This window comes from Halichoerus grypus, chromosome 5, assembly GCF_964656455.1.
Source record: "Halichoerus grypus chromosome 5, mHalGry1.hap1.1, whole genome shotgun sequence".
Classification (NCBI taxonomy): domain Eukaryota; kingdom Metazoa; phylum Chordata; class Mammalia; order Carnivora; family Phocidae; genus Halichoerus; species Halichoerus grypus.
In genome coordinates this window covers 81,286,949-81,313,569 of record NC_135716.1, presented here as the reverse complement: position 1 = coordinate 81,313,569, position 26,621 = coordinate 81,286,949, and the positions used below count along the sequence as shown (strand labels likewise).

Here is a 26,621-nt window from a genome sequence, read left to right as displayed (position 1 = left end):
CCAGAACTGGAAAATGTGTTAGCAGTCTGAAAGGACCCTCCTAGTGCCCAGAAAAACGGACTAAAACAGACCTGCACGCTCCAAAGGACCCTTTGTGAAATTTCCTAATTGATTTAAAAGAAAGGATCCTAAGATCTTCTGCAGAGAAAAAAGTCCAATTCTTACAAAGAATCAACAAAATGAATGCCACCAGGTTTCCCAACCCAACCCTGGGGACTAGGGAACCCTGATGAATTCACACTCAAAATTCTATAGCTAAATTACCCAGCAGGTATAAGTGCCATCAAAGCATCAAAAACAGCTGTTTCTGACCCCTTTTCTCAGGAATACTCGAGAAGTGCTTCACCAGAAAGAAGGAACAAGCCAAGGAAGAAGAATCAGATCCAAGAGAGGTGAAAAGACCCTCAGGATGAAGAGGTGGTCTCTAGACCATAGCTGAGCAGACACCCCAAGAGCAAGTAGCCTGGAACAGGGTGGCTCAGAAGCTCCAGGAGAGATTTCTTTTGAGATGAAACATTTATGTGTTGGGTAAAAGTAAAAGACAGTGGTACAACTCAGAGGAAATCAAGTAATAATATGTAGAAATCTAAACCAAAATAATTATTAATGCCCAGGAAAAATTATTGTACAAGAAAGGAAAAATAATCATAGTAGTACTATGCCTTGAACACACATAGTATTTATGTAGTCAAAATAAGAGAAAACTACTGATGAAACGAAGATTAAGACATAATTATATCAGAGGATGAGGGCACAGGAAGAATTCATTGTATGTGTGTGGTAGGTGAGGGTGAGGGACAAGAAGGAGCCAGAGCCTCAATGTTCATAATGCAAGCTAAAAGAGAATGACTAATACTGAAAGAAAAAAAAGGTAGGGTAGCAATATTGGAGATACGGAAGTGGTTGTATCTGGAATTTGGGAAATGGGTAGGGAGGGTTGCTGTTTCTTCTAGAAAGCTTTGGCAAAGTATTTGACTCTTTAAACTACAGGCATGTATTACTATGATACAAATAACTAAAGGAAACTGTAATAAAGAATATAATGGTTGAAAAGTGATATCTTAATTAGGTTACAATTTCATTTTTAAATGTCAATAATAAATAGTATCATAATAAGGATTAATTTACCAAATTTTATGAACTTCCAAATATTCCTCTTTAGGCAAGAAAATACATAAACCCCAAAGAAGACAGACAGTATGGGAAATATTTTATATCTACAAAGGTACAAGGGCAGATTCAAATATATTAATCCAATTAAAATGGATAGCTGACAGTATTCATTTTGCTTACTCAGTTCTATGAGTTTTTTCAAATTCATATATAAAACTTTTAAGGAAAATGGTTTAAAAATTAGGTTTTACCTCTTATCCTCCTTAATTTCTATACAAGGTCAATAAAGACGGAAAAAACTGCTCAACAGTTTGAGTTGTGGACTATGCTGCCATCCTCAGCCACTTCCCTCTGTTTTCTGAGCCTCTTCCCCATTCAGAAGAGTGGGTCATGGGCAATCATCAAGCATTAACTGGACTTCAGGCTGCCCCAAATGCACACCTCAACAATTCTGTGGGAAGATGTACGTGCCATGGGTTTGAGGTGAGCAAGACACTTCATGAGCCACGGGAAAGTAATAGTCTTTCTGGGACTGCATTTTAACCTTGGGACTTTCATCGTCAATTACAGAAGGACAAGAGAACTATGCACTCTGGTTGGATGACAGTCTGGCAGAGAAACAGCAGAGGAAGAGGATACAAAAGAAAGAAGACTGGTGGGAGGCAAGCAAGCAGGGAGCAGAACAGACAGAGCAGGAGGGGGCTCATTAGCCCCCTTCAAACCCAGAGTGATGAGAGAAAGCAAGCTAGATTTACCTCACCTACATTAAATTCACAGAATTATGTATGGCCACAGATCTGCAACATAAATGTGAAAAAGAGTGGTTGGAAATGAGGAAGGTATTTCATGTATGTGTTTAGTTCCTAAAGGAATTTACCCTTACTCATTTAAAATAAAGGGTATCAGGGGCACCTGGCTGGCTCGGTCAGTAGAGTGTGCAACTCTTGATCTCGGGGTTGTGAGTTTGAGCTCCATGTTGGGTATAGAGATTACTTAAAAATAAAATCTTAAAAAATAAATAAAATAAAGCATATCTGAGGGGAGGTGGGTGGGGGGATGAGTGAAGTAGGGGAAGTGGATTAAGGGTACACTTATCATGATGAGCACTGAGTAATGATGTACAGAATTGTTGAATCACTATGTTATTGTACATCTGAAACTAATATAAACACTGTATGTTAACTATACTGCGATTAAAATAAAAAACTTAATAAAAAAGAAAAAAATAAATAAAAGGAATTTATCCTTGCTCCTAATTTTACTTCTTTATATCTAAATTCATATGGTTGGCATTTCCCCAAGGCTCTGTGTTGGGACCTTTTCTCTCTCTCCGTTTTCTTCCTCTGGGCTTTGACTCACTCCCAGAGCTGCCATTCTCATAAAAAGCTGAGTTGCTTTTCAGCCAGTACTGGGTCTTAGAGCTCTGCTAGCACTTCCCTGCAGCCCCTGTGACACATCTCCCCTCATCTTCCCCACCAGGACCCTGGGTGTGTGGTGGGGTGGGGGTGCCTGTGGCCTTGGCCTCCAGGGCCTCTTCAGGCACGCCACATGCTGCTCCATGCAGACCCCCCCCAAGAGGTCATCCAGAGAACCCTGCCTGTCTGCTTGGTTCACTACAGAAAGCCTTGGTTGCCTCCTAAAGCTGCAGGCCCACATCCCTAGCTGTCTGCTCTATGCTCCCAGTGGGCTTATCCCACAGGCTAGACTTCTACAAGGCCTGCCAGTCCTTAAACAATCTTAAGCTGATCTGGGTCCCCTCCCCTTCCCAAACATGCTCCACACTTCCTGCCTCAGTCCTTGTTTACCCTCCCCCTTCCCACACCCCTAGCTCCCAAGGCTAGTCCCAAAGGCGGCCTCTTCCCAAGGTCTTCCTGGCACTCTCTCATTCTCTCTCTCTGAGACTTACTAATTCTGCCTCATCTCAAGGTCACCTACCTGTTTACTTACCAAGCCCTGATGTTCAGAAAGTCACTAAATGAATGGACTGAGTCCAATTTACTCAATAGCTTTTCTGGAACACCTCAAACTAGGCTTTCAACGTGGTAAGTGCCCAAACAACATTTACTGAATTAAATTTTATTATTTTTTTAAGTAAACTCTACCCCCAACATGGGGCTCAAACTCATGACCCCAAGATTAAGAGTTGCATTCTCTACTGACTGAGCCATCCCCAAGCCCCCGAATTAAATTTTAATTGGCTTATTCACAGGTTATAAGGAAACGTGAATGCAGTCAGAAATGTACTTTCTTTATCTAATCTTCTGCATTAACTTATTTTAAGTATATTTCAGCAAGCTTACTTTACCTTTTGCTTTGTTATCCACCTCAACTCCTGGAAGGCCCAGCCTTTTTTTCCCAAAATCAGGTCCCACTGACTTCAAGGGTGCTCTCTGTAACTTTTCACTCCTCTTGTGGACAAACAGCAAGGAGGAAGATGAGGAATCCGATGATGAGGAGACTGTATAATCCACCAGTGGGTCAATACTGCTCCCAGTTAGCCAATTAAAGGAGCTTCTGCCATCTACAAACAGGCATGACCAGAGCATGTCACAGCATGCTCAGCACTGCACAACCCTGCCAAGCCCACACCACCCCAGCACTGCATCTGGAGCAGTGCCAACTGCCAGACACACTGTGAGTGACAAGGGATGTATCATCCTGGTGGCACCTGGGGCCTCCACGGGCTCACGTGCCATAGTCACTGGGGACAGCTCCTCCAGGGAGACAGCCATGTCACAGCAGAAAGACACTAGGCAGAAGCTCTATCAGGTTACTAGTGAGCGACCCGAGGAAGCTTAGGTGTCTGGGCCTCAGTGTCCTCATTTGTGAAGCAGGAAACACCCCACGCGCTCCTTCAAGCCACTGTGATCATTATAGGAATGATACTTTGTATCTACTATAAGGTACTAAAGATTCATGACTTCTAATATAATGTCATAAAATATCCATGGTAATTATTCAAATCATTCGTACTTCTAGAACCAATGGAACATGAAAAAATTCATTTAAGGGAAAAACATTTGAAATACTTATATGAAATGATTTAGGTATTTTACTCCACAACTTGTACTTCTCTGATCAAAGGAAATAGGTGAATGATTTAAAAAAGAAAAGTTTAATAAACTATAAACACAGTAAATGATTTTGGTTTAGCTCTTCAGTACTTTGCTTTTGAGATAAGGGATTTTAAATATGATGCACTAAATGGATTTTTCTGGACAAAACCAAAATAAAACATACATGTACTGTAACTTTTGTTTTTCCTAGTCAAAAATAATCCCTTTCTATTTTTTTTTTTTACCGAAAATTTAGAGATCACCAAATTAACTATTTGAACCATTTAAAGTGTACAGTACTATGGTGTCACACAGTTGGGCAACCATCGCCACAATTCACCTCCAGAGCACCTTCTGTCTTCTTAAACAGAAACTCCATATCCTTTAAACACCAGCTCCCCATCACTCCTCCTCAGCCCTCCCCCTTCCAACTCTAAGAATTTGATGACTCTTGTAACCCCAATGCTTTTCTCCTTTGACTGATGTATCTCTTCTGTGGTTCTTACCACTTTTTACTATTATTGTTTCACTTCTCTTACAGTCAATGTTTTTGCAGTGGAGGCCACTTCCACAGATCATATTGCCCGGTGCAGAGCAGGCAGGTGTTCAGGTGCACAGTTACCTGCAGTTTGTGTAGGTGTGAAGTCATACTGTTGTTGGGTGGCCCGTATCTGCTTAGCCATCACCCCTTGAGCTGGGAGGGATCCCTCCTGGGTCCGGGCCTGGAGAGCACTTTGGGAGGCTTGAGTCTCAATAAACATTGGAGTGAGAACAGTACTTCGGAAACGCCAGTCAGAATCAATGGTATATTCCTGCACATAAGAGAGCTCCAAATGAAATAATGGTCCTTCTTTAGCAACACTGAAATATTTTTATTAAAATCCATTGCTACTATCAGCAAATATGTACTATAATTTCATGTATCTCTGTGGGAAGCAGCTGAAGAACCACCTTTCTGAATTTAAAAATTTTAACTAAATAATTATTTGCCAACTAGAAATACTGATTAGTACTGGGGGAGAAAAACCGTATTTCTCCTCCTTCACATTTTGCATTAAATGGCTTAATGCCACCTCAATAATGGCACCACAACAGTAACAAGCTAAAGGGCTCAACTCCTTCCAAAGTCCTACCATGTGCTTGACACTAGGAAAGTCACTAGGACAAGTGCAAGCAAAACAGTCAGGCTCTGCTGCCCAGGTTGGCAGAGATGAAGTGAGCACGTCCATATATGTAAATCATCACAGGTTGTTAAGCCTGCCAGGAGAAAATGCAAACTCGGTATCTACCAAATTGATGGGGCGACTGATGAGGAAGGAGAATGGCATTATGGAGAAAGGAAAATCTAAGTGGAGGCTGAAAGGGGGACAAGTGTGAGCATATGAAGAGTGTGCGCAGATGAGGCTGAAGCAAATGTGTTTCAGAAAGGAATGTGCTGAGTATTCCAAGTAAAATAAGAAGCCCAGTATCACTAATCATGAGGGAAACACAAAACAAAATCACAGTGGGATATCACCTCACATCTGTCAGGTGGCTATGATCAAAAAGACAAGAAATGACAAGTGTTGGTGAGGATGTGGAGAAGAGGAAACCCTTATGCACTGTTGGTGGGAATATAAATTGGTGCAAACACTAAGGAAAACAGTATAGAGGTCCTCAAAAAATTAAAAAAAGAAATGATCCAGCTATTCTACTTCTGGGTATTTATCCAAAGGAAACAAAACACTAACTCAAAAAGATATATGTACCTCTATGTTCACTGCAGCGTTATTCACAGTAACCAAGACGTTGAAGTAACCTTAGTATCCATCGATGGATGAATGGATAAAGATAATGTGATGTGTATGTGTGTGTGTACACATATACACACATATACAATGGACTATTATTGAATCATAAAAAAGAAGGAAATTTGCCATCTGTGACAACATGGATGGACCTTGAGGGCATTATGCTAAGTGAAATATTTCAGACAGAGAAAGGCGAATACCACATGATCTCACATGTGGAATCTAAACAACAACATCAAAACAAAAAAAAAGTGAACTGATAGATATAGAGAACAGACTGGTAATTGCCAGAGGCAGAGGATGGGGGGAAGGGGACATGGGTGAAGGGGGTCAAAAGGTACAAACTTCCAGTTAAAAAATAAATAAGTCATGGAGATAGAATGTGTAGCACGGTGACTATAGTTAATAATACTGTATTATATATTTGAAAGTTGCTAAGAGAGTAGATGTTAAAAGTTCTCATCACAAGGATAAAATATTTGTAACTATGTGGTGATGGATGTTAACTAGGGTTACTGTGGTGATCATCTCACAATACAAACAAATATCAAATCATGTTGTACACCTGAAACTAATATGTCATACATCATTTATATTTCAATAAAAGACAGCTAGTTTAACTCTATTAGAAAATGTTTGTTGACTAAAAGACAGGAAAAGCTTATAAAATTTATTATTACAGAGATAAGTACTTCACCTGAAATTCACATTCTGACAGAGGATGCTCAAACACAGGGTTTGGATAATCTGGGCTCATGCTGGTCATTTCAAGCAGAAAATCTGTTGCTAAACTTAAAAAGTGCATTTCTATCTTCGGAGAATATAAGGAATTTAGTGCCAACAATCGGTCCAAGATATTGGAAGGTAATCTAGTCTCATGGCTCCAGAAATTTCGAATAATTAATCTGAAAAGCAGAGAGGAAAGAAGCATATTTCTCAGATACTGGCAAATAAGAAATAATGTCCTATACACAGTGTCATGTGGAGAAGGCAGTTTGTCATCTCTATAAAGCTTAACACAGAGGAAAACCACACCCAAAATTGTATAAAGAGTTTAATCTGAGTCATGAACAATAATATGCACTGAAGGAAGGGAATATTCCAAAACCTTAACATATTTAACAAGAGGTGAAAAACTGGATGATGTTATTCTCATCTCTACTGTCTGGGAAGTTTTCAATGAGTATATAATATTAACTATTTGGAAACCGAGAAAACACCTTAAGAAATTATATGTATTCCTTCACTGTCTTGCTAAAACAATTCATTCCAAAAATTAGTGCCATAAAATATTCAAAACTTAAACCAGTTAAAAACCAGGTTAGGGGGCGCTTGGGTGGCTCAGTCCTTAAGCGTCTGCCTTTGGGTCAGGTCAGGATCCCAGGGTCCTGGGATCGAGCCCCGCATCGGGCTCCCTGCTCCGCGGGAAGCCTGCTTCTCCCTCTCCCACTCCCCCTGCTGTGTTCCCTCTCTCGCTGTGTCTCTCTCCATCAAATAAATAAATAAAATCTTAAAAAAAACAAAAACAAAAACCAGGTTAGGCTCGGGGCGCCTGGGTGGCTCAGATGATGAAGAGTCTGACTCTTGATTTCAGGTCATGATCTCAGGGTTGTGAGATCAAAGCCCACATTGGGCTCCACACAGTGTGATCCTCTCTCTCTTAAGACTCTCTCTCTCCCCCTCTGTCCTTCCCCCTGCTAAAGAAAAATACAGGTTAGGTTTTACAATTTATGAATGCTTATGAAATGCAAATGCATTTCTGAAAAGCAAAATGAGTTTAAAATTGTGGCAGAAAGGAAAATTGAAATATAGAACCATACAAAAAGTTTATGTCCCTTCTTATATAATTAGTACTTGATAAAACACTCATAAAACTAACAGGGTTGGCATTTTAGAGGAAAACTGAGGATTCACAGTGCCTGGATAGATAAAACCTGACTTGTATATGCCTCCCTGGATAAGACTAATTGAAAATCAAAGGAGGAGTGCCCGGACGCTGGGCCTCCTCTGAAGTTTCTTGGCTGAACGCAGCCGGATTCTTACTGAGCTCAAGGGTCTCATCCAGGGAGTGGGTTTAAAATACAGGCACCTGTAGTGGTCACATACTTCACGAACTCCTTGCCTTGCACATGGTGTATTAGTTAAACTCACAATAAAAGCGGAGACTGAGCTTGGCTCAAGGCCTTTCGCCACTCAAGCGTCTGGCCCCCAGGCCTCCCCTTTCTCCTAACGAAGGTGTTGGGAGAAATCCTTTCATTCACCATCTCAGGGTTTGCTGGCCAAACCCGAAAGAAAATAATCATCATTTATACTTCCCCATATAATCAATATTATGGTTTTCTCTTATTTCTAAAGTTTCAAACATTTCACTCAATATTAATACGTATAGTGTGATCTCAACTATTTGAGTTAAATGAGAAACATAATAATCGTCATTACAGATTTTTTCATTTTGAGACACTGATTCACTGCATGAGCAGAGAAAGCTTTATTCATACCACTTTTGTAAGACTTTTATATTAAAATAACTTGTCAGGATTTTTAAGTCTTAATGTGGTTTATTAAACACTATGAATGGAGAAAGCAAAGAAAATGCCAATACTATAAATATAATTCTAAAACTGCTGAAAAATACTCAGTGCAAATCTAGGAAGAAATATCCCTAACTTTATTTGTCCTGGCCCAATTATTCCAGGAGAAGCACATACTGAAGCCCAGCGTTCTCATCGATCAACCCTTGAATCAACACATCTTTTGCCAACTTAAATACTTCCTGAGACTCATCATCTGCTTGACTTTCTGGATCTCTGAGAAAAAATAACAAAATGACAAAACATTAATATTGTCTATCACTTTTGTGCAATCCCGACAACACCATCCAGAATTAAAAAATAATCTTTTCCCATGGTACTTTAACTTCCCAAATCACAGCAGAACCTACCCTCATGAGTATGTACCCTGACACCCTTCTTTGGTGCCTCTGCAAGCCTATCCAAGTGCCTGTCACAGCTCCACCTGCAATGTGATAGGGCTCAGGTGCATGGGGCAGAGTGGTAATGGGAGGAGGGCTGCAGAGGGCTCCCTGGGAATGCTAAGAGGTCCTAGGACAGGCTCACACCCTACGGGAAGTGGTGTGATGGAAGTCCTGTAGGATGAAGACATCCCACAGAGATCATTTCCTTAATTTTGTAAATTTTAAAGGGATAACTATAAAAACAAATTACACTATTAACTAACTCAACCAGTAACTGCACATTTTGAAAGCCCACAGGTACATAAAAGGAGTTAAAATAAGGATACATGTCAATATACTAAAATAAACTTGTTTTAATTATTAATCATGTTTAAAAATGTTTTATTATTATAATCTGTTCCAGATTGCTATAAGCACCCAAATGCTCCCTTAAAAATAGTAATATAAAATGTTAATGTAGTGGGGTGCCTGAGTAGCTCAGTCGGGAAAGTGTCCAACTCTTGATTTTGGTTCAGGTCATGATCTCAGGATCGTGAGATTGAGCCCCATGTTGGGCTCCATGCTGAGTGTGGTGTCTGCTTAAGATTCTCGCTCTCCCTCTCCCTTTGCCCCTCTACCACCACCCCCATCTTAAAAAAAAAAAAAGTTAATGTACACCTTACCGGTAATTGTCATAAGCCCACATCAGAATATTATACATTTGTTCCCTACACACTGGAGAAGGATGAGAAATGAATTCTACAACAGGATTCAGAAGTTCTCGGAGTTCTGTTGGTTTCAATTTTGCCATCATCATATAAATTATGTCCAAACACACTTTCTGTCTTTCATCGTCTCTGTAACAAGAGAGATTTTTTAGAACACACAAATTTAACAACTTTTATTATACTTTCAGATATGACAGGTAACATTTTCTTCTTTGTGCTATTCTGTATTTCAAAATTTGTTACAACGGAAACATAAAACTTATATCTTAAAAAATTATCATGAGCTAGAATATTAAAAATGACTAAATTAATTCATTGTGGTATCCTGGATTGGATCCTGGAATAGAAAAAGGAACATTAGTGGGAAAACTGGTAAAAGCCAAATAAAATCTAGTTTATTTTATTTTATTTTTTTTTAAATTTTTTTTTTTTTTTTTTTTTAAAGATTTTATTTATTTGACAGAGAGAACACAAGCAGAGGGAGACAGGGAGAAGCAGGCTCCCTGCTGAGCAAGGAGCCCGATGTGGGACTCGATCCCAGGACCCTGGGATCATGACCCGGGCCGAAGGCAGCCGCTTAACCGACTGAGCCACCCAGGCGTCCCTAAAATCTAGTTTAGTTAACATTAATTTACTGATGTTAATTTCTTAGTTTTGACAAATGTACCACGATTATGTGACATAGAAAAACTGGACGAAGGGTATGTGGGAACTTTGTGTATTATCTTTCAAATTTTCTATAAATATACAGTTATTCTAAAATAAAAGCATATTTTAAAAAACCTGAAATGTCAAACAAAATAAACTAAATATAAAGGATCTCACATTTTGAAAAAACGATTTCAAGTGCTAGTCAGGCCACCTGGCAGGTCAGAAGCAAGTTAGGGTAGTCTGGGCCCCTACCGTGTACACCTGTTTTTATGTATCTTTTCTTCCTTGAAGCACCCAACTTAATGCTTTACACACAGTAGATACTGAGTAAATTTCTAATGAAGGATATTACAATGTAACAACATAGATTCTTTGTTATTGGCATTTATCAATAATTTGTCCCTATGTAAAAAATACGTATACACTGGGGCGCTTGGGTGGCTCAGTTGTTAAGCGTCTGCCTTCAGCTCGGGTCATGACCTTTCCTGCTCAGTGGGAAGCCTGCTTCTCCCTCTCCCACTCCCCCTGCTTGTGTTCCTTCTCTCGCAGTGTCTCTCTCTGTCAAATAAATAAATAAAATCTTTAAAAAAAAATATGTATACAGACAAGACTGGAAAAGAAGAGAGAAATAAATAAATACAGAGAAATAAAAATACTGTAAGTGATCAAAGCATCTTTTAATATTTATTTTAATAGTATAATGTGAAAATAAATGAACACTTTTAACAAATAATGGAAGCCTCCTAGTTGGCAAAATGGGTACAGAACTCAAAACCATGCATTTTAAATCTGAGAAGAGCCTTAGACAATGCTTGAGATGTGGCTTCCCCAAAGTGCCAGGTAAGCAGAGGCAGGAGGGTCAGGCCCCACCACCTTTAATTCTGATTAAAATTTAACAAATACATATTTTATGAAAACCTACAAGTTCTTTCTGAGTTGAAGGAGAAAGCTGAACAAATCAAAATTTTATGAGCCAGCTGCCTCTGAGAATATAGGGCTAGCTTCACACTAACCTGTGTCTCATGACTTGAATGAAATCCTTGCTCTTTAACTGTAAGTAGAGATCTGTTATTTCCTCTGCACGACACAGCACCACCTCCAGACAGAGGGTCTTCATCACGCCATGAAATTTTGGCAGCAGGAAGAACACGGTGTTCATAAACCTAAACAGTGGACATGGCCAATGAGTAAGAGGGCAGTTGCAGACCCTCTCCCGCAACAGGACATCCACCACAACTGACATCTTACCTATCAGCAAGAGGAGGAAAGTTCTTCACAGCTTTGTTCAAGCACACAATAAATTTGTCCTCCATCGTATTCTGATGTTGCTTCAACTGCTTTATGATCAGTTCATACACTAACTCCTCCAATACCTGAAAAAGTAAGTTTTTTTCAAATTCACAAAGGTGGAAACTTCTGTTGGTTACTGAAAATAGGTTTGTCTTGAATAGTTAAGTGAACCCAAGGAAGGTGTTGAATACTATCACCTACAAGGTAAAGGTGTTCACAGGGTATAGTGCCAGGAGCATGCCCAGGTTGGCATAAACACTGGGCACAAGAGGCCCTGGGGCTGTGCGTTTGGGTGAGCCAGGCCACAGCCACGCCTGCTTTGTGCTTCTACCACTGGTGGCGTCTAGCCCCTGTCAGATGGCAGGTTGATAAAGATTACTGCTAACGAGTATTTGAGAAGCTGAACAAAAAGCAGTGACTAAATGCTGTGTAAACACATTTTATGACGCCAGTGTTCACATCTCTGGTCAAATATTCACATAAACCAGAATGTTCATGCAACTTTATCTAAACAACCAACCCCTCACTGTCTATCTCCCTATATCCTGTTTTTTCTTCATCACATACTACTATCTACCATGATAGATTCGTTTGTGTATTGTCTATCTCCCCTCACCAAATGCTATCTTCCTGAGGCAGGGAGGGGCTTGGCCTGCCCTGTTCCTTGGCTGCACCCCTAGAGCCCAGAGCCAGCCAGTAAGTACCCAACATACATAACCAAAATTATAAAAGAATACAATATGGGTGAACAACAGAAGACAAGTGCATGCACATACGTACTGATGACTGGAGACTACATCTCAGGGGCCAAAAGCAATTCCGTGGTTAGAATATGAGTGACTCTCACTGACTTCTTTATATTTCACTCTGTTTTTCTAATTTCTACACTAAATCAATACCATTTTATATTCAGAAGAGAACTATGTAAAACAAAAGTGTTTATCATTCTTACTAACTTGAAATTTAAGTGAAGAGAGATTAAACCTGGGATCTGCTATAATTTGCTCCATCTGTACTGAAAACTTAGCATATTATATAAACTGAAACCCAACATCTAGGGACATTAGAATCATGTAATAATAACAAGGTTATTCTGAATTTATAAATTTTATTTTACAAAAATAGCTGGTAATCCCTAAAATAAATTATAAGTGAAGACTGATCTCCCTAAATGGGTCTATTTCCCTTAATTTTCTTTTAAACACAAATAAATGCCTGACTAGCAAAATAGGCAGGGGTCCAATTCACTGTGTTGGGATACTGTGGTTGCCCTCAGGACCTCCTGATTTGCCTAAACCTCTCCTCATCCAGCCAGAGAGTGAAAGTAGCCCACTCTCCACCTTTTCCTTCAGGAGAGGATGGGGACTAGAGGTATGAAGTTGAGAATCATGAACATAGAGGCAGTTTTCAAACACAGGCTGGACGGTTGACAGGGGAGCAGGGAAGGAGAAGAGGACCAATATCAGAGGTAGGGAGGTGGCCAGAAATACGGCACTAAGGAAGGGAGAGGAAACTCCCAGGGAAGTTGGAAGAGAGCCGAGAGAGTGTCCTAGAAGGAATAACAAAGGTAATCAGGAGGAATGATCAACTGTGTCATCCTGGACAGACTGCAATGAGACGTGGCAAGAGTGGCTTATCACAATGAGTGACAGTAGTTTTGGAGGCTCCAAAACATGCAGCACCTCACTTACTAACCATGGGAGGACAGTAAGCATCATGGGATGTAGCAGTAAGCATCATTCCACTATGCTTTTTTCAAGTAAGTTAGAACATGTAATTTCCATACACTGGCCCATGAAATTTACATACATTTGTAATAATTACATTCTATTGAGGACTGCAGTACTCTGAATGTATATTGCACTAAAAGATTCAGTTAGGTTATTCTCACAATCTTGTAAAGTGGGCAGGGCACACACGACTGAGAAAGCTCCCTGAGGTGCCCTGTCCTGTCTGACAGCTATATTATGTCCCAAAATGGAAGTGGGGGATTTTACTAGTTAACTTAGCCCTAACTAACCACAGCAGGTATCTAACAGAGTAATTTTCTCCAAAAGGAAATCCTGACACTACCTTCAGAGGAATGAAAGCTGGTTAAGTACTCATATCCTGACTTTCACAATAAAAAGTTACCAATCTTTAAATGTTTACCAAGTTTCCAAGTGTTTAAAAAAATCTTATGTCCTCTTTAAAAAATACTGAGCACTGGGGATGCCAGGCTGGCTCAGTCGGTCAAGTGTCTGCCTTTGACCCACATCATGATTCCAGGGTCCTGGGATCGAGTCCCACATCGGGCTCCTTGCTCAGCGGGGAGCCTGCTTCTCCCTCTGCCTGCCACTCCCCTTGATTGTGTGTGTTCTCTCGATCTCTGACAAATAAATAAATAAAATCTAAAAAAAACCCTGAGCACTGTATACAGTAGGGAAGAGTGGAGTATTAATAAATGCAGAATGCCCACTTTGGTTTATTATCTTATAGAGGATATAAGTAACAAGGGTTATGATAAATCAAAACTGAAAAAGAAGTATTTATTTAAAATTGTATAACACACTCACATTTTCTTTCTTGGTAATATATCGAAGAGTAAGTCCTAGAACTTCTGCTGCTGCTGCATATACCTCTTTATATTTTACAAAGGACATATTACTGACCAAAGCTTGAAAGTATCTGTAACAAATACAGAAAATAAACATGCACAATATTACATTCTGTTGACATAAAAATATAACAACTTTGCTCCTCATACCACATTAATAGCACAAATTGAGAAAATATGAAACATAAAACATGACGGAAATTATTTGTGTGAAAACATATATGAAGATGTACTTAAGGCTCTGACATCATGACCTGGAAGGCACATTAAATCCACAGTTCAATCACAGGGGACCTGCTGTAGTCAAAGCAAAACACAGTGCTGGATGCTATAAAAACTGTAGTAAAAAGAAAACTACTATCCAATGTCATGATTTACTGACAACCCTTGAAAGCCATCTGCTATGACAAGAGGAGGACAATAAAATGCGGAGAGTGAGTACCAGTGCAGTGCCCCCAGACTCCAGAGGCCACATCACGTTAGCCTCAAGTTTGGCTGTCATTGGGGGAATCAAAGCTCAAAAACGGTAATTTGTCTAAAAGTAAACTATTTCCCATTAAATCTGTGTGGAGCCACATGTCTGTCTATGATACCAGGTGATTGGTGCAACTGGTGCCAGGAGGCTAACACAGGAGGACCAACCAGAGTGGGACACTTCCAAAGTAATGGGAAAAGCTCAGAAGGGACATGCTGAAATCTCCAGTAACCATGATGTGAACGCTGACTTTTCAAAAATCCTGAAATAGTAGGACAATGAATTTCCATTCCATGATGGTACAGGATTATCTTACTAGCACCCCCCCCCTCCAGACTTGGGCGGCATCCACCCCCACCCGCAAAGGGTCCTGATAGAGGGAGCAGGGGCTGCAGCTACAGTAGAAGTACAGCGACAGGGCAGCACAATGTCCAGGCATCCATTTCAGGTCATGATCCGGTCATGAATGGTCCACAGAGTTCATGTCGCTTTCAGAGCAAATGCTGAAAATGTGACTTTAGGAAATACCTAATACTTCCTATTTGCTAAATCACTCTTGAAAAAAATTACACTAATTTTGAAAAACGTAACTTTCCTCATTCACTCCATTAACATATTTCTTCTCCCAAATGACCTCTAAGCCCAACTACCTAAATTTTGGTAGAAATATTTTTAACATGGGTCTAGGTCCTTACATTTATCAAAATTAGACCACACTCCAGTCCGTCAATCCAATTCATCTATACTTTAACCTAAAAAAGAAGCAAAGCCAAAACTCCTCGATACTCACTTTATGCTCTCTATGCCACATTCTGGGTCATAGGGAGGCAAATTATTGGCCATTACAATGCCTAATAATTGAATTCCTACTGAATTGTCTTTAGAATTAGGATCTTTACTGGAAAATTTCTCAAATATTAACCTGAAACATAAGCATAAAGAACAAGTATAGGTTATCATATAGTAAAATAAGCAGCAAGAAGATATAAAATTTTCGATGGCTAATTTTCAGGGTAAGAAATACTTTGTCTTTCCCTACATCTAACGCCCTTCTTGTTAATACCCTCTTTGTATGCATTCAAGTTATTCTAGCTGTGCAACACGGACAGGTCTGTATTTCTTACGATCTAATTTTGCCCCGATTCTCCCTTAGTTGATACTGAAATCTTAGGAAAGTTTTAGCTTACCTCAGGCTGTGCTAAAAGGAATCAAAGAAAAGTCTTACAGTCTACCCCTGGGCTGGGACAGTGAAAGGCAGAGGGCACCCCATAACCCCAGTGTGTGAGCAAAGCCAGAGGTGAGCTGGGAGATGGAACAGGGGCCACCTGGAGGCAGTAAACTGTCCACAGGTGCTTCTAGTATCAAACTTTAGAGGTTGTAATTTGACTAGTAGCAATATTACACCCTTACAAATGATTTGATTTCAAATTATCTTCCTTTTTCTATCGTTTCAAGTAATGAAATTTCACTGTAATCACCATTTAAACATGCTACATTTTAAAAATGTATAAATGATATTGCAAAATCTAGTAAATTTATACCTGTAAGGGATAGATAAACAATCCTTCCAGCATTCAACAAGAGTTTTTATAATTTCAAGGTTATGTCTAAACACAGCTCTTTTTTGATGAAAAACATGTTCCATTAGGAAATGAAGCAATCGGTTTGCCAACACTTCGTCTTTAGGGACACCCTAAAAAGGTACAGAAACTCTATATTAATATGCAGTATTCCATTCTGGGAAAGCACTTTTTAAAAATATTTTTTGTTATATTTTTGTATTATGTTCAAATTAGCCAACATATAATACATCATTGGTTTTTGATGTAGTGTTCAACGATTCATTAGTTGTGTATAACACCCAGTGCTCATCACCACACATGCCCTCCTTAATACCTGTCACTCTGTTACCCATCCCCCCACCCCCCTACCTTCTGTAACCCTCAGTTTGTTTCCCAGAGTCCTTCATGGTTTGTCTCCCTCTCTGATTTCTTCCCATTCAGTTTTCCCTCCCTTCCCCTGTGGTCCTCTGCACTATACCTTACGTTCTACATATGAGTGAAATCATATGATAACTGTCTTTCTTTGACTGACTTATTTCACTTAGCAAAAGCATTTTTTTTAATTTAAATTTTAGGTAGTGAACATACAGTGCAATATTGGTTTCTGGAGTAGAATTCAGTGATTAATCAATCACTTACGAACAACATCCAGTCCTCATCATGAAACTGCCCTGCTTAATACCCATCACCCATGTGGCCCATCCCCTACCCACCTCTCTCTGTCAACCTTCAGTTTCTTCTCTATAGTTAAAGTCTCTTATGGCTTGTTTCCCTCTCTCCTTTTTTCTTTTCCCCCTTTGCATATGTTAATCTTTTGTTTCTTAAATCCCACATATGAGTTATATGGTATTTGCCTATCTCTGACTGACTTATTTCATTTAGCATAATACACTCTAGCTCCATCCATGCTGTTGCAAATGGCAAGTTTTCATTCTTTTTGATGGCTGAGTAATATTCCATTGTATATATGTATCTCAATCCATTCATGAGGTGATGGACATTGGGGCTCTCTCCATAGTTTGGCTACTATTGATAATGCTGCTATGAACATTGGAGTGCATGTATCCCTTCAAATCTGTATTTTTATATCCTTTGGGTAAATACCTAGTAGTGCAACTGCTGGATTGTAGGGTAACTGAAGAAGAAACTGAAGGTTGACAGAGAGAGGTGGGTAGGGGATGGGCCACATGGGTGATGGGTATTAAGCAGGGCAGTTTCATGATGAGGACTGGATGTTGTTCGTAAGTGATTGATTAATCACTGAATTCTACTTTCAGCTCTTTGAGGAGCTCTATTTTCAGCTCTTTGAGGAACCTCCATACTGTTCTCCAGAGTGGCTGCACTACTTTGCATTCCCACCAACACTAAGAGGTTCTTCTTTCTCTGCATCCTCGCCAACATCTGTTTCCTGAGTTGTTAATTTTAGCCCTTCTGACTGGTGTGAGGTGGTATCTTGTAGTGGTTTTGATTTGTATATCCCTAATGATGAGTGTTGTTGAGCATCTTTTCAAGTGTCTGTTGGCCATCTGAATGTCTTCTTTGGAAAAGTGTCTACTCATGTCTTCTGCCCATTTCTTAACTGGGTTATTTGTTTTTTGGGCGTTGAGTTTTATAAGTTTTTTGTAGATTTTGGATATTAGTCCTTTATCAGATAAGTTGTTTGCAAGTATCTTCTCCCATTCCACAGGCTGCCTTTTAGTTTTGTTGATTGTTTCCTTCACTGTGTAGAGCTTTTTATCTTGATGAGGTCCCACCCTTGCCTGTGGTGATGTATCTAGTAAGAGGCTGCTACAGAGGAGGACAAAGAAGTTCCTGCCTGTGTTCTCCTCTAGGATTTTGATGGTTTCCGGTCTCACATTAAAGTCTTCCATCCATTTTGAATTTATTTCTGTGTATAGTGTAAGAAAGTGATCCAGTTTCATTCTTCTGCATGTGGCTGTCCAATTTTCCCAACACCATTTGTTGAAGAGACTTTTTTCCATTGGATATTCTTTCTTGCTTTGTCGAAGATTGGTTGACCATAGATTTGAAGGTCCATTTTTGGGTTCTTTATTCTTTTTTTTTTTTTTTTAAAGATTTATTTCTTTATTTGAGAGAGCGAGAATGAGAGAGAGAGAGTACATGAGAGGGGGGAGGGTTGGAGAAGCAGGCTCCTCGCCGAGCAGGGAGCCCGATGTGGGACTCGATCCAGGGACTCCAGGATCATGACCTGAGCCGAAGGCAGTCGCTTAACCAACTGAGCCACCCAGGCGCCCTGGGTTCTTTATTCTATTCCATTGATCTATGTGTCTGTTTTTGTGCTAATACCATACTCTTGATGATTACAGCTTTGTAAAAGAGCTTGAAGTCCAGGATTGTGATGCCTCCAGTTTTGTTTTTCTTTTTCAGAAGTGCTTTGGCTATTTGGGGTCTTTTGTGGTTCCATATGAATTTTAGGACTGTTGGCATTGTTTAATGCAATAGGGATTGCATTAAATGTGGAGACTGCTTTGGGTAGTATAGACATTTTAACAATATTTGTTCTTCCAATCCATGAACATGCAATGCTTAGAAAAGCATTTTTTGAATCCAAAAGTCCATTTATAAAAGAAATCCGCCAGTCTACTGAAGCTTCCGGATTCTGATGAAAAGCCTATGGGTGATTTTTCAGTTCCAACCACAGGCAGTGAAAAAGGCTTTACTTGGCAGGCCTCATGGGTAAGCTAACCTCATGCACCAGGCTGGAACACAGCCAGTGCTCTGCAGTCTCCAAGGGTAGCTGCAGTTAGACCCCTAGCCATCCATGACCTGCAACCCCCAGAATGGTCATGCTGTGTCACATGTTTGCATTCCTAGCCCAGGCATCTTCATTCCTTGGTCTCTTTATCTTCTTTAGGGGTCTCTGCTGAGACCTCCTTATAGGGAGGAAGGGCAACTCTGAGAACACTTTTCCCTTCACTGATTCAGTCCCCAGGGCTTTTCCACTCCCGTCCCTTCCCCCTCACCCTCCTCTCAACTCCAGGGTCCCATAAAACTGCTGAGCCTTTAATTCAGGGCTCCCTCAACAGTAAGATAACACCCAGATCTGTGCTAATCCATCTGAACCTCGATCAGACCAGACCATGTTGTAATGTTCCATGGGGGAAACAGACAAGGGGAGTCAACGCTTCCTCTGGCTTTAGCCTCTTGCTTGTACTACCGCAATAAATGACTAAAGGCTTCACTTGATTCTCACTTTGACTCACTGTTGCTTTATGCAGCTATTCTGACACTTAGCAGTTCAGTTTCTCAAGCTCAGCCAAGCACCTGACATTGAACTCAATCTTTCCCAATGGTACCTAAGTTAAACTATACACTCACAATTTTTTCATGTTATTAGCAGAGTACAAATTATTTTATCACATTAAAGCTAAGAAATCTAAATTCGGTTTACTGTGAAATAAGACAGGCGCATCCAGATATAGACACATGTAAAAACTCTATGTCCATATATTATGTTTATTAAGGAATGTTCCCAGGATACTATTACATGAAACCTTTTGTGCTAAAGTTTTTAAGTGATGGGCAAAGCTCCAGCACACACGAATCTGTACTGGGGGAAGCCACAAGACTGCCTCAGTATGACACAGTATCATTCATCTGGTACTCACTCTTCTTTGGCAATCTCAACCATTAATGGGCTAGAGACAATATTAGGGAAGTAGGTAAGCTGGCAAAACAAATGCCAAAAAATCCACGGACATTAGTTTTAGCAGAATTTTTCAGGACCTCATATTCAGGGCCCATTGACATTTATTTCACACGTATTTTTAATAAATCAGTTATCTAGTTTCCAAGCTCCGAGAAAAGCAACAAACAAAAAACACCTGATAGCTTAAAAATAAAAGCAAAGTCAGAGGAATTATCAAAAGCAGACACAAAAGAAAAGAGAACTAAAGCAGTATGAGGCCATTTAGTATAGCAGCACCACAGCAATATGACAATTAATGCTAAAAATGATGACTCCTGTCATTAGGAGAAGCTTGTCATAAATTCCATTTATATCAGCAAGAGACTGATATATAGTACTGCATAAAAGATGTATCCATTCTTACCACAGGAGTAGCTAATCCTGTCCATGAAAGAACAGTAACCACTATCTCAACCACCATATAGTGAATTCCTTCTCCTCCGTTATTTTCAGAAACTACCAGCTGCAGCAAGGGACTTAGCCAGTACTTCGCATAAGGGCGAAAGACCTACAAGAGAATTTAAAAGTCAAATATAAAAAAATTGTTTTGAATAAGCAAAATATTAATTCAAGAATCTGTCCTCCAGGGGCACCTGGGTGGCTCAGTCAGTTAAGCGTCCGACTCTTGGTTTCAGCTCAGGTCATGATCTCGGGGTCCTGGGACTGAGCCCCATGTCGGGCTCTATGCTCAGAATGGAGTCTGCTTGGAAAAAAAAAAAAAAAAAAAAAAAAAGAATGGAGTCTGCTTGGGATTCTCTCTCTGCCTCTCCCTCTGCCCGTCCCCCTGCTTATGCTCTCTGTCTCTGTCTCTGTCTCTAAAATAAATAAATAAATAAATAAAAATCTTAAAAAAAAAGTCTTTCATCAGCTAAATTTAATATTATGACTTGACCTAAATCTGAAACAGGTGTAAATTCCAGCAATTACTCTGCTTAATCAGATCAGATTCTTTGTTGAATTCTCTCCTCATGGGTCCCTGAAACCACAATTTGAAGGAAATGGATTACTGGTCTTTTCTTTATTGAAAACGTGATATAACTATGCTCTTAAAAATCAAAATGAAAGTATTCTATATCAATCTTGTCCCATATGAATAATATGTGGCTCTAGAGAATTCTGTTATTTTATGCAAATGCATAGGGTATATGAAAAATGAGAACACAAAAATTAGGTAGGTGCATGTGGCTAATTTTTTTTCATTTATTCTTATAGAAGTCACTATGTTATAGACTTCATTTGCCCAAGATCTATGAAATCTAAATAAAATGCATCCATACACTAAATTCCATCTAGTTTATTTTAGAAATTTCAAGAGAAAGCTATTTTGATGTAAAAGAACAGACTAAAGTATAATTCAAGCTACCTATCTTCTTAACCTTTGCTGCTTTGTTTTTTATTAAATATGCTTCCTCAGGGATTCTCTTACAGCTTAAATCTATGTGCTCTCAAATCTTTTTTGTTTATGCACCCCATAAGTTAAAAAAAGTCGGAACACTCTCCATATATGTCTACTGGTTGATTTATAATTTACAAATACAAACTTTATTATTAAATTACAGACAGTCCCTGACTTACAATGGTTCACCTTAAGATTTTTGGACTTTATGATGCTGTAAAAGCAATATGCTTTCAGTAGAAACTGTATTTTGAATTTGTATCTTTTCCTGAGCTTGCGATGTGCAGGATGATACTCCCGAGATGCTGCAGAGGCAAGCAGCACCTGCAGCTCCCAGTCAGCTATGCTATCACAAGGGTTAACAAATGATACACTTAAAACCATACTGCACTCATATATCTGTTCTGGTTTTCACTTTCAGTACAGCATTCATTAAATTACATGAGATATTCAGCACTTTATTATAAAATAGGCTTTGTGTATGATTTTGCCCAACTAGAGGCTGACATAAGGGCTCTAAGCACGTTTAAGGTAGGTGAAGTTAAACTATGATGTTTGGCAAATTAAGTGTACTACATGCATTTTCAGCTTATGATAGTTTCAACTTATGATGGGTTTACTGGGATGTAACCTCATTCTAAGTCAAGGAAGATCTGTATAACCAATAAATTAAAGTTGAAATTTTAACCAAAACCAAAGACTCCATTAAAAAAGAGCACTACTGGGCGCCTGGGTGGCTCAGTTAGTTAAGTGACTGTCTTCGGCTCAGGTCATGATCCTGGAGTCCCAGGATCAAGTCCTGCATCAGGCTCCCTGCTCAGCGGGGAGTCTGCTTCTACCTCTGACCCTCCCCCTTCTCATGTGCTCTCTCTCATTCTCTCTCCCAAATAAATAAAATCTTAAAAAAAAAAAAAGAGCACTACAGGCCAAATACCTGATGAACATGGATGTAAAAATTCTCAGTAAAATACTAGAAAAATGAATTCAACAGCACATTAAAAGAATCATTCACCACAATCAAGTGGGATTTATTTCTGGGCCGCAAGGTGGTTCAATATTTGCAAGGCAATCAATGTGATACACAATAATAAAAGAAAATCCTTTCAATAGATGCAGAAAAAGCATCTGACAAAGTACAACATCCCTTCATGATAAAAACCCTTAACAAAGTAAGATTAGAAGAAACATACCTCAACATCATAAAGGACATCTACGAAAAACCCACAGCTAATATCATCCTCAGTGGGGAAAAATTGAGACCTTTTCATCTATGGTCAGTAACAAGACAGGGATGTCCACTCTCACCACTGTTATTTAACACCATACTGGAAGTCCTAGCCACAGCAATCAGACAACAAAAAGAAATAAAAGGCATCCACACTGGCAAGGAAGAAGTCAAACTTTCATTATCTGCAGATGACATGATACTGTATATAGAAAACCTGAAAGACTCCACCAAAAAACTGCTAAAACTGATACACAAATTCAGCAAAGTCATAGAATACAAAATCAACATACAGAAATCTGTTGCATTTCTATACACCAATAATGAAGCAGCAGAGAAAGAAATCAAGGAATTGATCCATTTATAATTGTACCAAAAACCATATAACTAGAAATAAACCTAATGAAAGAGGTAATGGATCTGTATTCTGAAAACTATAAAACACTTATGAAAGAAATTGAAAATGATACAAAGAAATGGAAAAACATTCCATGCTCACGGATAGGAAGAACACATATGTTAAAGTGTCAATTTAACCCAAATCAATCTATACATTCAATGCAATCCCTATCAAAACACCACCAGCATTTTTCACAGAACTACAACAAACAATCCTAAAATTTGTATGGAACCAGAAAAGATCCCGAATAGCCAAAAGAATGTTGAAAAAGAAAAGCAAAGCTGGAGGCATCATAATTCCAGAGTTCAATCTATATGACAAAGCTGCAGTCATCAAGACAGTATGGTACTGGCATAAAAACAGACATGTAGATCACTGGAACAGAACACAGAACCCAGAAATGGACCCTCAACCCTATAGTCAACTAAACAAAGCAGGGAAGAATATTCACTGGGAAAAAGAATGTCTGTTCAACAGATGATGTTGGGAAAATTAGCAACATGCAGAAGAATAAAACTGGGCCACTTTCTTACACCATACACAAAAATACATTTGAAATGCATGAAAGACCTAAATGTGAGACAGGAAACCATCAAATTCCTACAGAAAAACAGAGGCAGTAACTAATCCATGACATTGGCCGTAGCAACTTCTTACTAGATATGTCTCCTAAGGCAGGGAAGTAAAAGCAAAGATGAACTACTGGGACTTTGTCAAGATAAGAAGCTTCCGCACAGCAGTAAAAAATCAATAAACTAAAAGGTAACCTATGGAATGGGAGAAGATATTTGCAAATGGCACATCTAGTAAGGGGCTAGTATCCAAAATATAAAAATAACTTATAAAAACACCCAAAAAATAATCCAGTTAAAAAATGCACAGAAAACATGAATAGATGGCTAACAGACACATGAAAAGATGCTCAACAGCACTCATCATCAGGGAAATACAAATCAAAACCATGACGACATACCACCTCACACCTGTCAGAATGGATAAAATTAACTCAGGAAACAACAGATGTTGGTGAGGATGCAAAGAAAGAAGAACCTCTTAGTGTTGGTGGGAATCAAACTGGTGCAGCCACTCTGGAGAACAGTATGGAGGTTCCTCAAAGAGTTGAAAATAGAACTACCCTACAATCCAGCAATTGTACTACTAGGTATTTACTCAAAGAATACAAAAGTACAGATTTGAAGGGATACATGCACCCCGATGTTTATAGCAGCATGATCAACAACAGCCAAATTATGGAAACCTCCCACGTGTCCATCGACTGATGAAGTTGTGGGGGGGGGTGTGTGTATACACATACATATATGTATCTGTATATGTGTGTGTATATATATATATATGGCAGTATTACTTAGACATAAAATAGAATGAAAACTTGCCATTTGCAACGGTGTGGATAGAGCTTGAGGGTATTATGCTAAGGGAAATGAGTCAGTCAGAGAAAGACAAACACCATATGATTTCACTCATATGTGGATTTAAGAAACAAAACAAATGAACATAGTAGGGAAAAAAGGGAAGAATACCAAGAAACACACTCTTAACTATGGAGAACAAACTGATGGTTACCAGAGGGGTGGGGGGCAGAGGGATGGGTTAAACAGGTGATGGGGATTAAGGAGTGCGCTTGTGATTAGCACTGGGTGTTGTATATAAGTGCTGAATCACTAAATTGTACACCTAAACTAATAATACACTTTATTTTAACGAACTGGAATTTAAATAAAAACTTAAAATAATGAGGAAAATAAAGTTGAAATTTTAATAATAAATGTAAACACAAGTTCTAATCTTTCTTTCCATAAGACAATGGACTCTCTAGATGAATGGATAAAGAAAATGTGGCGTATATATACACACAATGGAATATTACTCAGCCATCCAAAAGAATGAAATCTTGCAGGGTACTGGGTGGCTCAGTTGGTTAGGCAACTGCCTTCGGCTCAGGTCATGATCCCGGGGTCCTGGGATCAAGTCCCACATCGGGCTCCCCCTGCTCTGTGGGGAGCCTGCTTCTCCCTCTGCCTCTGCCTGCCACTCCCCCTGCTTGTGCTCTCTCTCTTTCTGTGTCAAATAAATAAATAAAATCTTTAAAAAAAAGAATGAAATCTTGCCATTTGCAATGACATGGATGGAACTAGAGGATATTATGCTAAGCAAACATGTCATTCAGAGAAAGACAAATACCATATGATCTCACTTAAATGTGGAATTTAAGAAACAAAACAGATGAACATAGAGTAAGGGAAAGGAAAATAAAATAAGATGGAAACAGAGAGGGAGGCAAACCGTAAGAGCCTCTTAACTGTAGGAAACAAACAGAGGGCTGCTGGAGGGGAGGTGGGTGGGGGGATGGGGTAATTGGGTGACAGGCATTAAGAAGGGCATGTGATGGAATGAGCGCTGGGTGTTACATCCAACTGATGAATCGCTAAATTCTAGCCCTAAAACTTGTAATACAGTATATGTTAACTAAATTGAATTTAAAAATTTAAAAAAAAAAATTAAAAAATGGCTGTCTGGAACATCTCCTTTTGGAACCCATTCCCCTGGTCATTCCTGAGCTCTGGAAATGCACAAGTCCCAGGGAATCTCCCAGTGACATCTCAGAGGCACCTCAGATCCACATTTGTCAACAAGTTCAGCATGCTTCTTTGTCAACCTGCTTACCCACTCCCAGCCTACAAAGAAATCATCCCAAAATAAAGACAACAGTTCCCTTTTTGGTAGCCATCAAGTCAGCACTCAGGAGCCAGAAATCACGTGTGACCCCAAGCATTATGGGTTGAACTGTGTCCTCCAAAAGGATGCTCAAGTACTAACTCCCAGCATCTATAAACATGACCTGATTTAGAAATAGGGTCTTTGAAGACTATCAAGTTAAGAGAGGTCATTACAGTGGGCTCTAATCTAATGACAACATCCTTATTAAAAGAGAAAATTTGTACATACTGAAACAGATGCGGAGAGGAAAGCCAATGTGAAGACTTGAAAAATACCATCCATTTGCCAAAAAATGCCTGTGGCCACCATAACCTGGGAGAGAGGCCTGGAACATATTCTCCCTCAGAGCTCTCAAAAGGAACCATCCTTACCAATATCTTGATATCAAACTTCTGGCTTGCAGAACCATGAGACAGTAAGTTTCTGTTGTTTAAGCTGCCCAGTTTGTGGTAACCCTTGTTACAGCAGCCCTAGGAGCTAGAAATCAAGTGTGACCCTGAGGAACACAGGCCCTGTTGCAGTCCCACATTTGCAGTGCTTCCTAGAAGGACTTTCTATAGAGCAAACTGGATCACGTCATTCCACCTAGCACCCATCAGTGGCTCCCTACTGCTCATCAAATGAGCCGCACCCTCTATATGGATCCTGATAACCTGGCCTAGCTCACCTGCCCGAGGATATGTAGCCATGCCACTGACTCTTCTCTAGACCGTGTACCATGGTCTGTGCATTCAGTGCAGACATGACTGGCTCTCTCAGAGGCCATCCCTGCCCCACAGTGTTCCTTCTACACAGAATATAAATTCCCACTGCACATTACACATCATTCAAGGGCTCTCTGAAAAATCTACCCTAAGCCCACTGGTGGAAGAGGCTCTCCCCTGATGTGGTGCTATACATAAACCAACTGATAAACTTAGCACCTACCTAAAAGAGTT

General features: G+C 39.5%; 1 protein-coding gene across 7 annotated transcripts in view; it reads right to left on the bottom strand.

The window, feature by feature from the left end:
• The window catches only part of PRKDC (protein kinase, DNA-activated, catalytic subunit), a 247,069-nt gene that overhangs the window by 79,385 nt on the left and 141,063 nt on the right, over positions 1–26,621 (bottom strand). For all 7 annotated transcript variants that reach the window (XM_036094045.2, XM_078072404.1, XM_078072405.1 and 4 more), the window contains 11 exons: positions 20,288–20,431; positions 16,194–16,345; positions 15,443–15,574; positions 14,137–14,248; positions 11,540–11,664; positions 11,305–11,454; positions 9,596–9,769; positions 8,668–8,766; positions 6,657–6,864; positions 4,792–4,981; positions 3,419–3,634 (listed from right to left, as the gene is read on the bottom strand). In XM_036094045.2, the coding sequence (XP_035949938.2) occupies positions 3,419–3,634; positions 4,792–4,981; positions 6,657–6,864; positions 8,668–8,766; positions 9,596–9,769; positions 11,305–11,454; positions 11,540–11,664; positions 14,137–14,248; positions 15,443–15,574; positions 16,194–16,345; positions 20,288–20,431 (1,702 nt within the window). The remainder of the gene's footprint in view (positions 1–3,418; positions 3,635–4,791; positions 4,982–6,656; positions 6,865–8,667; positions 8,767–9,595; positions 9,770–11,304; positions 11,455–11,539; positions 11,665–14,136; positions 14,249–15,442; positions 15,575–16,193; positions 16,346–20,287; positions 20,432–26,621) is intronic.